The sequence below is a fragment of the Siniperca chuatsi genome, linkage group LG13, assembly GCF_020085105.1.
Source record: "Siniperca chuatsi isolate FFG_IHB_CAS linkage group LG13, ASM2008510v1, whole genome shotgun sequence".
Lineage (NCBI taxonomy): Eukaryota > Metazoa > Chordata > Actinopteri > Centrarchiformes > Sinipercidae > Siniperca > Siniperca chuatsi.
In genome coordinates, this window is record NC_058054.1 from 20302096 (window position 1) to 20313828 (window position 11733).

The 11733-nt window shown below is 40.9% G+C and overlaps 2 protein-coding genes across 6 annotated transcripts; one reads left to right on the top strand and one right to left on the bottom strand.

The window, feature by feature from the left end:
• Positions 1-569: 569 nt before the first annotated feature.
• zbtb41 (zinc finger and BTB domain containing 41) lies at positions 570-8765 on the top strand. Of its 4 annotated transcripts, XM_044220031.1 has the most exons (12): positions 626-707; positions 1362-1401; positions 1542-2808; positions 3125-3332; positions 4308-4377; positions 4615-4762; positions 5065-5194; positions 5329-5424; positions 5542-5648; positions 5810-5915; positions 6068-6156; positions 7318-8765. In XM_044220031.1, exons 3-12 carry the CDS (start codon positions 1575-1577, stop codon positions 7950-7952), a joined length of 2823 nt encoding a protein of 940 aa, XP_044075966.1. In that variant the 5' UTR covers positions 626-707; positions 1362-1401; positions 1542-1574; the 3' UTR covers positions 7953-8765. The 4 variants fall into 4 exon arrangements, with proteins under 4 accessions (XP_044075965.1, XP_044075966.1, XP_044075964.1 ...); XM_044220030.1 differs by lacking the exon at positions 1362-1401 and having other exon boundaries at positions 570-707; XM_044220029.1 differs by lacking the exons at positions 626-707; positions 1362-1401 and adding an exon at positions 722-967.
• A 149-nt stretch (positions 8766-8914) lies between these two features.
• LOC122887122 (beta-2-glycoprotein 1-like) lies at positions 8915-11230 on the bottom strand. 2 transcript variants are annotated; one of them, XM_044220043.1, is made up of 6 exons: positions 11087-11230; positions 10305-10322; positions 9914-10075; positions 9664-9828; positions 9365-9390; positions 8915-9161 (listed from the first exon to the last, which is right to left on the bottom strand). In XM_044220043.1, exons 1-6 carry the CDS (start codon positions 11142-11144, stop codon positions 9150-9152), a joined length of 441 nt encoding a protein of 146 aa, XP_044075978.1. In that variant the 5' UTR covers positions 11145-11230; the 3' UTR covers positions 8915-9149. The 2 variants fall into 2 exon arrangements, with proteins under 2 accessions (XP_044075978.1, XP_044075977.1); XM_044220042.1 differs by having other exon boundaries at positions 10293-10322; positions 11087-11213.
• Between the last annotated feature and the right edge of the window lie 503 nt (positions 11231-11733).

Genomic DNA, 11733 nt, shown 5'->3' on the forward strand with positions numbered 1-11733 from the left:
ATTTATTCCTTTGCACTATTTGTATTTGTTTACAATCTACAGAACACTTGACTTGCATATAGACATGTATGATGTTGGTCATTGTTGCTTTTTATATATGTTTATATATACACCTATTTTTCACTTACTTGTATGTACATAATAGTTCTGTTTAGTTTTACCTATCTTTGTTCAGCTTTGTTGTTCTTTTTTTAAGCTGTGTTTATTTCTATCTTCCTGTACATTATTCTGTGTGTATACATTGAGAGCAACTTAAAACCGGACTCAAATTCCTTGTATGTTTACGCATACTTGGCCAATAAAGCACATTCTGAAATGCAGTGAAAATACTCAAGTACCTCAGAATTGTACTCAAGTGCAATAGAAAATGTATTTAGTTTCTTTCCAACACTATAAAAGACTGAGATAATACTAATCTCCCATTTGGGTAATTTATCATTAGAGATTATAGAGTTTGGAATCTAGCGGTCAAAATGACCGTTTACGGCACTTCTAGAAAGTTTGGAATTCTGGAACTTCTAGTGTTAAACTGTTTGGAAGAAGCTAATGGAAGTAAGCTGTTAGCTTTCAGACTACATTACCCATGACACCCTGGCCTCGTCTCATGAACCCTCGCGTGAACATTATGATACTACTCGACAACACATCTTCCTGGTTTGATTCGTATTTCACTTTTCATGCGTTACATACAAAATTAACTAACAAAGGTATAAACGTTTGTATTCCTCTCGCTATTTCTTTCATGTTTACTTGTGTTTACCCCTCTAAACAACAGCTTTAGCCTAGAGGACAAAAGCTGAAACAGCCAATGGGCGAACGCTTTGTTACGGTGGCGGACATTTCTGCTAGGATGGGAAGGTGGGGCGTTACAGATATTTAGGCAATTATTATTACTCCATTTATGTTCCACATTACATATGTAAGCTGGGGTGTTCAGTGCTTTGTAAACGCGGCCCGTATCTCTAAGGTAAGGTGTTTTAAGAAACGTCCCGTTATAAACGTTAGCTTCCGGGGTAACAGTGAGGGTCGTTTGTCAACACTCTCCTCGGAGGGGGGGCCGCCCGTCAGTCAGACTGATAACATGTTAGGGGTCCTTCTCCTTGAGGTGAAGAGCGAATCTGCAAATGCAACTGTCTTGACACTTAAGAACTTAGTTTGGCTTAACTTAATTTCACATTTCCGTCAGGCCTATGTTCTCTGTTGCGTGCAGCGTTCATAACAATGGTTGTTTTTTTTGCTTTGCATTAATTAATGGGAGAAATATGCATCAAACGTTAGCAATAAGCTGTTATTGTGCATCGTTTCATGCACAGTTTTCACATTTATCATAACTTTTCACCACAATGTCCCCTTCATGTCAGCTTCACGCTGTTAATACCACTGTTGTGCTGTCAAAGTCAGGTAAATTTACGTGCTAAGCCATTTGTCTAGCCTGTTGAATATCACAATCCTATCAAATCTGAATCAAAACCCATTACTTGGGAGAGTTAGTACCAATGCAGGTTCAAGCTCAGCGATGTTTCTATTCCTCTGGTTTTCAGGAGTGATTTCATGGTAGCCCAACAGACACACCAATGAAGAAAAAGCCTTGTAATCCTCTGCGTCCCAAACGCAGCAGGAAGGTCAGTGCCAGCAATGAAGAGCCGGGCACTGGGCTGGGCTTCAACACCCTACCAAACTATGAAACTGTCCCAGAATCAACCTCACAAATCAGGCACCTGGCTATGTCACAGCACAGTCACAACCTCCTCAAGTTCTTCAATGAGGACCGGACCCGGCAGAGGTTCTGTGATGTGTCAGTGTCTGTGGGTGGGAAGCTCTACAGTGCCCACAAGGTGGTGTTGGCCCATGGGAGCAGCTACTTCCATGCTGAGCTGTCCAAGAACCCTGCTACAGTGCATGTGATTCTGGACCATGTGGAGGACTCTGTTTTCCAGCACCTGCTTGGATTTTTGTACACCTCTGAGTGCGTTGTTGCAGAGACGGACCTCCCGGCTCTAACTGAAGCGGCCCGATTCCTGGACATGATGGATATACTAAAGCTGCTTTGTGAAGAAGGGGACAACAACCCAGTATGTGTGATCCAGGCACAGGATGAGATAAGAGGGTCTCCTGAGGTGGAAATTACCTCCAGTGACTCACCAGCAGGTGACATAGACATCCAGAGCCCATTTGATGTTCAATGCACCACGTGCAGTCGCCAGTTTAGCACAGAAAACGCCCTGCAGAACCACTTGGCTGAGAGTCACTCTGATGTACAGCAGAAAACCCCAACTAAGAAAGAGAAGATGGCAGGTCAGAGGACTGCTACCACACGGAGATCAGCTCGCAGGAGGAGGACACCCACCAAGTATCAGAGAGACGATGTGGAGTACACTATCAACACTCCTGAGGAAAAACAAAGGACTGTATCACTAAGAGAGCAAGATGAAGAAAGAGTGGAAGAAGGAGGAAAGGTGCTTGTGGAAATCCAAGCGCCCAAACTGGACATGAATGAGACATCTAAACCAGCTCAGGGGGGAGACGTAGTGGACGAGGAGGAAGAGGAAGGAGACATGAATGAGGACGTGGTTTCCCAGAGGAAAGTTGTTGAGATTTGCGCAGCAGACAAGAGTTCAGGTCAGCAGGGTTCAGATGTAGAAAGGGCAGAGCACCAGGCTGTTCGAGAGGTGGAAGTGCATGTGCCAGCAGCAGGAAGCTCTACCCATAGTCCAGTGTACCCTGAGGGTCTGGCTCCAGTCATCATCCAAACCTCCAGCAAGAAGACTCTCAAGTGCCCCAAATGTGACAAGACCTTTGACCGTGCAGGTGGGAACCATGGAGTAAGGTCTAGATTATTAGTGTTATCATTAATGTTATCTCTTGTAGTAGTATGTGTATTAGTAGTGGTGGCTACTGTAGAGGGGTAGTTGTATTAGTAGTATTACAATACTCAATCAGCTTACCACACAAGAATCGTCTCTGTTAAGTATCTAGTTTTACTTTCTAAAATAATTTAATAATCATTTTTAAATGACACTCAGTAGTCATAGTAGTGCCATGTTTATTACCAGTAATTACAGTAATGTCTTAAATGTGTTACTGATACAGTATGTTAATTGATGCACCTTTCCTACATCTTTAGGGAAGTATGAGAGTCACACCAGAGTGCACACAGGAGAGAAACCATTCCAGTGTGACATCTGTCTTCAGCGCTACTCCACCAAGTCTAACCTGACTGTACACAAGAAGAAGCACGCCAGCGACGCTCCCTTCCAGAAGAAGGAGCACAAATGCCCCTTCTGTAGCAAACTCCATGCCAGCAAGAAAACCCTGGCTAAGCATGTCAAGAGGTGAGACATGGCAGTATCACAACATCCAGTCTCCTCAGTGTTCTGGTGAAGAACAATCTACCTTCCCATTTTTTTTACATTGGTTATTATGTTAACCTTTGGTCCACAGAGTCGGCCATGCCAGACTGTCCAATGAAATGACATTCTGACATTATTCTCAGACAGCAAAAATGTACAACTGTTCCATCTTAACTGAATTCAGTTTACATTGATTATTCCTGTGTTTTTACTTGTAAATCAGATATTACAGTTTGGTGTTTAGACAACATTATCTTCTTGGTTAACTAACTGTGGTATCTTGCTAGCTGACTATCATTGTTGTAAACATCTGATTTGCACACAACCTTATGTATCATTATTTATTTTAGTCGCCTTGGTAAAATATTTTGCTGGCAGAGTTAAGGAAATAAAAAGTCAAAACAGTTGTTTGCTCAAGTTAAAATCTTTTGAATTTTGGAAATATATAACTAGCTTTTTGAATGCTATTATAACATCTGTCTTTGCACAGCCAACACTTTCCTAGTTGTACTCTATATACTGTACAGTATTCAGGTGTTTTCCCCAAAACTCACTTAGTTCACGTTGAACAATTTAGAAAATATCAGATTTTGTCTTTATTGTTTTAATTGATGTTTTTATCATGCACTGATAATCATAATCATACATGTAACAAGAGTCTACAGCCACGCCATACGGCTCTGCGAGGCTGTGCTTAGGCACAGCGTTGCTTTAAGCTAACTGCTGATGTAAGCATGCTAACATGCTCACTGTGACAATGTTAACATGCAGATTTTAAATTTTTGAAAAATACTGTATGTGTTTCTTTTGACTATATTGTGATTTTTAAGTAACTTTTAGAAAAAAATCAATTAACTTTGTAGAGCTAACTCTCCACTGGGTCTCCATGATGGCAACAGCTGTGGTTGCTACAGTCACGTTACATGTTGATGTCATGTGTCTTCACTGTCCTCCCAGGTTTCATCCAGACCACATCCAAGAGTTTCTTACCAAGAGGAAGAGGAAGAGTGAAGGCTGGAAATGTGCTGTAAGAATTGGTTTCAGTCATGATATATTGTTCATGTTTTATCTGATGATGCAAGCTGATCTTAAGTAAAGACCGCAGATATTTTTTAAATATGATCGCATGAATATATCTGGAAGGTTCAAGTATGTGTTCACATAGATGAATAAATACATTTTCGCAATTAATAAATGTACATTGTATGTAAAGGAAGTTTATTTAGATTTCAACAGTCTGTAACCTTTGAACCTTCTGAACCAGATTTGTCTGAAGACCTTCACCCGCAGGCCTCATCTGCAGGAGCACATGATCCTGCACACCCAAGACCGGCCATTTAAATGCTCCTTCTGTGACGAATACTTCAAGTCCAGGTTTGCCAGGCTGAAGCACCAAGAAAAGTACCACTTAGGTGAGAAATGTACAGTGAAAATAAATTCTTAAGCTCGTGGGCTTAAAAATAAACCTTTACATTTGCTAGTAGAAAAGCTTTTTAACAATAAAATATTAAAATAGAGAAAATTCAGAGGATAAAATATGTGGCGTTTTTGCAACTGTCCAACTATATTGAATGACAAAGCTGCCATTAAAACCTTAAAAAGATGTCACTGCTGTAACTGTGACATGTGTTAACAGATTACAGTCGTCAGGAACCATGTTTCTGTAGCAATTGATGCATTAGATGTAAGAGTTTGTATCCTTTCTCATTTTCAGGTCCCTTTCCCTGTGAGATTTGTGGCCGACAGTTTAATGACACAGGCAACAGAAAGAGGCACATTGAGTGTACACACGGAGGCAAAAGAAAGTGGACTTGCTTTGTTTGTGGGAAATCCGTAAGGGAAAGGTACGCCTCTCTGTCCCTAAACTTTCCCCATATTTTCCTTATTTCCACAACTTTTACTTTGACATGCTGAGCTGCAAAGAAAGCATGTTTAACCCTGTGTTTCTTCACCGAGAGGCGTTTTTTTCTTCTTATAGGACAACCTTGAGAGAGCACTTGAGGATCCACAGTGGGGAGAAGCCTCATCTCTGTAGTATCTGTGGCCAAAGTTTCCGTCATGGCAGCTCCTACAGGTGGGTCCGGTGAGATGTGAGTCTGGTGTTGCTGATTGTGAAAGTTTCAAGCTCTCAGTTTGATTGGCTGTGTCACTGATAGAGTTGCCTATAATGAGCAAACTGTTCCTTGGACAGGCTCCACCTCAGAGTTCACCATGACGACAAGCGCTACGAGTGTGACGAATGTGGGAAAACCTTCATACGTCACGATCACCTGACCAAACATCAGAAAATACACTCTGGTACAGTATGAGACATGCAGCAGTGGGATTCTCATGTGTCTTCCTTTGGCCTGTTGTTTTGTGGCAGTGTCTGTACAGTCTGTCAGTACAGCAGGAAATACTGTCAGCGCTTCACTGTCTCCAGTCAGTATTTGCTTTAACTTAGCCCATGTTTATTACAGGTGAGAAAGCGCACCAATGTGAAGAATGTGGCAAGTGCTTCAGGCGGCATGATCATCTGACGGTCCACTACAAAAGCATTCATTTGGGAGAGAAAGTTTGGCAGAAGTATGTTATCATACAAATCACAGTCACACTTATCATTATTATTATTTCTGGTAATGTTTTAAAAGTGGTAATATTTCCCAGTAACTGCCCCGTTTCCAAGTTTGGCAAATGTTTTTGGTTTCTGTGTCTGTTAATGAAGAATTTGTTCACAGGTATAAAACCGCTGTGCATCAGTGTGAGGTTTGCAAGAAAGAATTTAAAGGAAAGTCCAGTCTAGAAATGCACTTCAGGACCCACTCAGGTAAGGAAACAAAGAAGTCAATGGATATGTTTGCTTGAAAACAGAAACATGGCAGTTAGATGCTTTAGGAGGCAAACAATTGTTGTTTTCTCAGTTGACCATTCACTAAGCCCCGCCCCATTTAGTTACTGTTGCTACGCTTGTCAAACTTTCTATTCTACCGCAGCACATATGCAGTTTACAGTGATAATGGTGGCAGATTTACCACTCGAAATTTGTACTGTACTTCTGAAACAGTGGGTCTTTGATTTCCCACGGAACAGCAGGCTTTTCATTTCTAGCTGATAACCTTGGATTTGGTTGGCTGAATTGGCCGCTGTCGCTAGCAGATTTGATCCACTGTAGCTAGCTAGCTTAAGCAAATACTAATGCTGAAGTTGGTTGAAAACTCCATCTCCAGCTGAGTTGTTTTAAAACGAGAAGCCTGTAAAAGGATAAATATGCACATAATGCTAAAATACTGGCGCTAAAGTCAGCATTCCTCCCAGTTGATCCATTTAGAAGACATGGAAATGAAGCAGCAGCAGCAGTGTTTGTGTATTGCAGGACAGAGCTAGTTAGCCCATAAAATGCTATTAAAATGTTTTTTGTACTAACATTTAACTCTTGGATGGTCTGGATACTTAAAGAGTATGGTCTTGACCTGCTCTATATGAAAAGTGCAATGAGATAAAACATAATGCAAACATAATGCTATATACTGTAAGTTACAGTAAGTTTGGCTGGGGTTGCTGGAGTGTAAACGTCCCCAAACCAAATACAGCAGGACAGCACAGCTATGGTAACTTGAAGCTAATCTTGGCTCCCATGCAGTGGCTGTTCCAATCCTGAACAGGCCTGCTAACGTTTGCAGCTAACGGTAGAACAGTTAAACACGCAACTGAATCAATTCCTTACACTTTTGCTCTTGAGTTTTGGGTTTTTCAAACTTTAAAGATACAGAGTATTGCTCTTGTTAGAGCCACTTGCACGTTGTTTCGGCACGTGGAGATACAATGCTTGACAGGCCTAAGCAATGCTAAACTGTGAATGGACAATCGTTGTCCTGGGCTGGGGTTCATCAGAACAGTCGGTTATTATTCTTAAAAGCGAGGGTGCAATAGAAATCTAAACACTTTTTTGATACTCTCACACTGATGTTCTCTTGTGTTCATGTGACAGGTGAGAAACCCCACAAATGTCCTGAGTGCAACCAGACATTTCGGATCAAGAAGACCTTGACAAAGCACATGGTGATTCACTCAGACGCTCGTCCTTTTAACTGCCCCCACTGCAGCGCCACCTTTAAAAGAAAAGACAAGCTCAAGTACCACGTTGACCACGTGCACAGCACCCGGTTTACTGAGCAGCCCCTCGGCACACTCAGCGAGGACAAAATAGTCTCCATTCCCTTTGAGGAACCCTCTAAGGCATACCGCGCTGAACCTAAGTCAGCCCTCCAGAGCACCCCTCCTCCTACGAATGTCTGCGTGCCCGTCACTTTAGTTCCTGTCCAGATGGCAGGAGGAGCGCAGGGTGACATGAACGCTCACAGGGCCTCGTCTCTGTCCTCCCAAACTCACAGCGTTGTGAGCATGCAGGCTGAAGGACAGCAGCAGAGCTCTGGCTACCAGGCCGCTACAGACCTGGCATTCTTAGAGAAGTACACCCTGACCCCCCAGCCTGCCAACATTGTCCACCCTGTGAGGTCCGATCAGATGCTGGACCCCCGAGAGCAGTCCTACCTGGGCACGCTGCTGGGACTGGATTCAGCTTCCTCTGTGCAGAACATCTCTAACTCTGATCACACACACTGATGCTCCCCAGCCAAAAACTGGGCCTTTAAGGCACAGTCCGACAAACTTAACATTTAATATGAAGAACGGAAGCTACAGTACTCAGTATCCACCCCGACATGTCACCCCTACGTAAAATGATTACATTTAAGACAAAAACGACACAACTGCACTTGATTCATTTAGACACTAGACTAGACAAAATAAATGTATTTGCGTGACATGTTCAAAAAGGAGAAAACTGTGTAGATTTCAACAGGGTTTTTTGTTTCTGTTGCATCTTGATTTTGGTTCTCGTAACTTATGATAAAGAGTCACTATTTTTCCATTAAACAGTTAATTGGTTTACAGAATAAATAAATAAATATCCATAGGTTAACTGATAATAAAAAGAATCACTAGTGGCAGCCTTATAATACTGAGTAAAGTAAACATTTAAGGAAGGAATTTGTTTACTCACATCAGCACAATGATTAAGTATTAGAAGTCAACGTACTCATGTATGTGTGCAAGAACCTTATTTTAAATACAGACGTTAAATCACGAAAAATGTGATTTAAAAAATGCAATAACATTTTGTTAATTGAGATATAATCTGTTTTTAGTAACGAAGGAGTAGAAAAACAGACAAAAACTGTAAAGCGTAATGGTAAAAACATCACGTGTGGTTAAGTAACCTTTTGCATCCTGGAGTGGCTTTGCTGGTGGATTTTAGATGTGAAGCCGTTACAGACATTTGTTCAGAATGAATTGTTGGATATTTAAATTTCTGAAACAGTGGCGATGCTCTTCTCAAACTTTGTGTCATGATCAATAAAATCAGATTTGAAAAGATTGATGTTTGTGAGTTATTAGCCCTGTGACAGATGGCCACCTGGGAGAGCCCCCAGGATCAGGATAAGCAGGTACGGATAAAGGACGGATGGATTGTTTTGGGGGGACGATTTCGACACAAAAACTATGCAGACGCAATTCTAGAAAGATTAGTGTTGAAATTCCAGTTGAAGACTTTATTCAGGCAAGTCCATCAAATACACACCATATTTGTTACTTTTGCAGCTTTGAGCATACAGACATACAATTTGCTCCTACATTATGTAGGCCTGCATAGATCAATATAACTTGGTTGTCTCTCAAAAGTTTCCAGGCTGGCATTTGTTTTCAGCCGGTGGTGAGCGAGTCCAGAGGCAGCAGCGTCTTCCCCTCGGTGATACAGCCTTAGCAAATATTCTGGTTACAAGACAGAGGTTTAACAAACAATAAACAATTAAATATGGTAAAACTATAACGGAAAATATACATACTTGTAAAAGTAGATAAAAATTAAATAAACTAGTAGTGCCTAATGTGAGACACTTTCAGATAGATGACAACATGAAAATAATCAAATACAGTGTGTTTCTTTAAAAAGTACATTCAGGAGTAACACTCACCGTGTTTAGTTGAAACTTGTTACAACCTGAAAACAGTCATAAAGAGGCACACAGGTGAATATGTGGAGCAGCTTATTGTACAGAGCCAAGCTAGTTGTTTCCCCCTGTTTCCAGTCTTTATGCTAAGCTAAGCTAACCAGCTGCTGGGTGTAGCTTCATATTTACTATACAGACACGAGAGTGGTATCCCTCTTCTCATCTTATCTGACAATGATTAGGGAAAACAATGTTGAAAAATCTAGCTACTGTAATTCTTTTAATGGCATATTTATATGTAATGAGCGTATAGAGAAACTTACATCTGGTAAACGTCATTCTTCCATCAGTGCACCGGCCCTCAGAATAATTAGTTACCAACCAGAGATCCACGCATTCGAATCTCAAACTCTCACCATCTTTTATATATTTAACTCCAGCATGTTTTAAGTCAGGATATTCATCAGTGTCCACAGCACAGTATGCAGCTGCACAAAAGAAACAACAATAAGTTTGTTAACCTAATTTTCCCCCCGGTCAATGCCTTTGATACACCTTTTGACTTGTTTATACCTCTGCAGGTGGGTACTTCTGACCACGTGCCATCGCTGTAACACTCCACTGTCTCTGGACCCATTAGTTCGTAAAAGGTACCGCATCGGTACTTCAAAAACAGTCGATTCGTTTCCACAACTTCACCATTAGGAACTATGGGAGGTTTTCCACAGTTGCTGACTGAAACAGAAAACATAAAAAGGTTTCTGGATTTTAAGGATTTTGTTTTCGTGCGTTTCTTCCAGAATGTCTGAATTTTTTTTCCATCATGCTTTTCTATAATTTGAAGATGTTAAGGTTGTTCTTGCTAGAGGAAATTTAATTCTCAGTCAATGACATTAACATTTAAAATATTATGTTCTTCATTCACATCTCATACAAATCAAAACCAACAAACCAAGTCCAGTACCTGGTCCAGTTCCTCCGCCTAGGTCGAATAAAGAAAAGACATTAGTTAGCAAACAGTTGCCTATTTACACATCGAGCAGACACAGAGCAATATTAGCATTCATTTGGAGTCCAATCGTCCAATATTTGCTCTGCTTTTAGCTCTACTTTTGGTCTCTACCGACTCTTGAGGGAAACCACAGGCTCTTTAGCTGCTAAAATCTACACTATTTTCACCGGCTAGTTGCTAATGTTGTCTGTCTGCAGTTTGGTGATGCACAGTGGGTTTACACACACACATGCGACTCAGGGGATGAGACACACATTCCTGCCAACGATTTCACTTTATTTCACCGATGGAAGTGATGCACCAAGACACGCAGCACTAACAAAGGGAATGCGCTAACAAAGGGAATGACGAAGAAAACTGTTAGCAAATAAATATGGGTCTAAACAATCCAGATTTAATGAAAAGATTTAAAACCAAAACAATGAGCTGAGAGTTGCTATAAGTCTTTGTAGAACTGAGAGAAACTGCAGTCAAGTGACACCTTTCACAAATTCACATACTCATTTGATCCATTCTTAAAACAGAAATATTGATTATAGCAGCTTTAAGAATAACAGAATGTGATGTTGTTGCAAACCTGTCTTGTAGAAATGAAACTAGAAACTGTGGGAGCACTACAGGGCTGTGCTGCGCTTTGTGCTAAAATACAATCATAAGCAAGATTACTCTACAGTCACTGTATTTGTTTTTAACAAATTCAAATAGTTGCATGTGAAAGTATTCAATATTCTTACCATGAAGCACTCCAGGAAACCAAGTCAGAAGAGCAAATCCAAGATATCTGATGCGCATTTTGTCAGGAATGAAATCATCCCACGGCAAAGTAGAGCTGAGAGCCTAGTCCGGATCAGAACCAGTTAATAATTGCCGAGGGCCTTCCCCCAGAAAGTTTGTGGAGTAAACACGCAGGCATCATGCTGTTGCTCTGGAGCCAAAAGAAAGATGGCCAAACAGGCTGCATGCACACGCACACACCTACAGAAAAGGAGAAAAACATACTCTCTAAGTTAGAATCTTTCCCCTCTTCTTAAGCCCCTGGCTTTACACAAACAGTTGTGTTAGAATTACTTTAGAAATGAAAATTATTGTTATTATGAGAAAGAAACTTTTTGGAACTCTCCAGATGCTGATCAGTCACTTGTGTCAAAGTATCTTGTTTAAATGAGGCTCCTAACAAACATGATTTTGTTCAGTTTTGTGTCCGGTTTTGCTTCTTGACATCAGATGATACCGTTCATTAAATTCATTCATTATGTACTTCAAGGAGCAGCACAGTTCTTTGTATTTATTGTATTAATTCCACATTAGTTCATGTGTTTGAAAAAGGCCGGTGACAAGGATCAGTTTCTCCCCAGAGTAGAACTGCCAGACTACCAATGGA

What these genes read in the sequence shown, in the direction of transcription:
- zbtb41 (XM_044220030.1), top strand. Translation starts at nt 1,575, where the DNA reads ATGAAGAAAAAGCCTTGTAATCCTCTGCGTCCCAAACGCAGCAGGAAG. An exon ending in CCAAGAAAAGTACCACTTAG is followed by an intron (nt 4,763 to 5,064) that starts GTGAGAAATGTA and finishes TCTCATTTTCAG; the next exon opens with GTCCCTTTCCCTGTGAGATT. An exon ending in CGTCATGGCAGCTCCTACAG is followed by an intron (nt 5,425 to 5,541) that starts GTGGGTCCGGTG and finishes TTCCTTGGACAG; the next exon opens with GCTCCACCTCAGAGTTCACC.
- LOC122887122 (XM_044220042.1), bottom strand. Translation starts at nt 11,144, where the DNA reads ATGCGCATCAGATATCTTGGATTTGCTCTTCTGACTTGGTTTCCTGGA. An exon ending in AGAAGTACCCACCTGCAGAG is followed by an intron (nt 9,829 to 9,913) that starts GTATAAACAAGT and finishes TCTTTTGTGCAG; the next exon opens with CTGCATACTGTGCTGTGGAC. An exon ending in AAGAATGACGTTTACCAGAT is followed by an intron (nt 9,391 to 9,663) that starts GTAAGTTTCTCT and finishes GACTGTTTTCAG; the next exon opens with GTTGTAACAAGTTTCAACTA.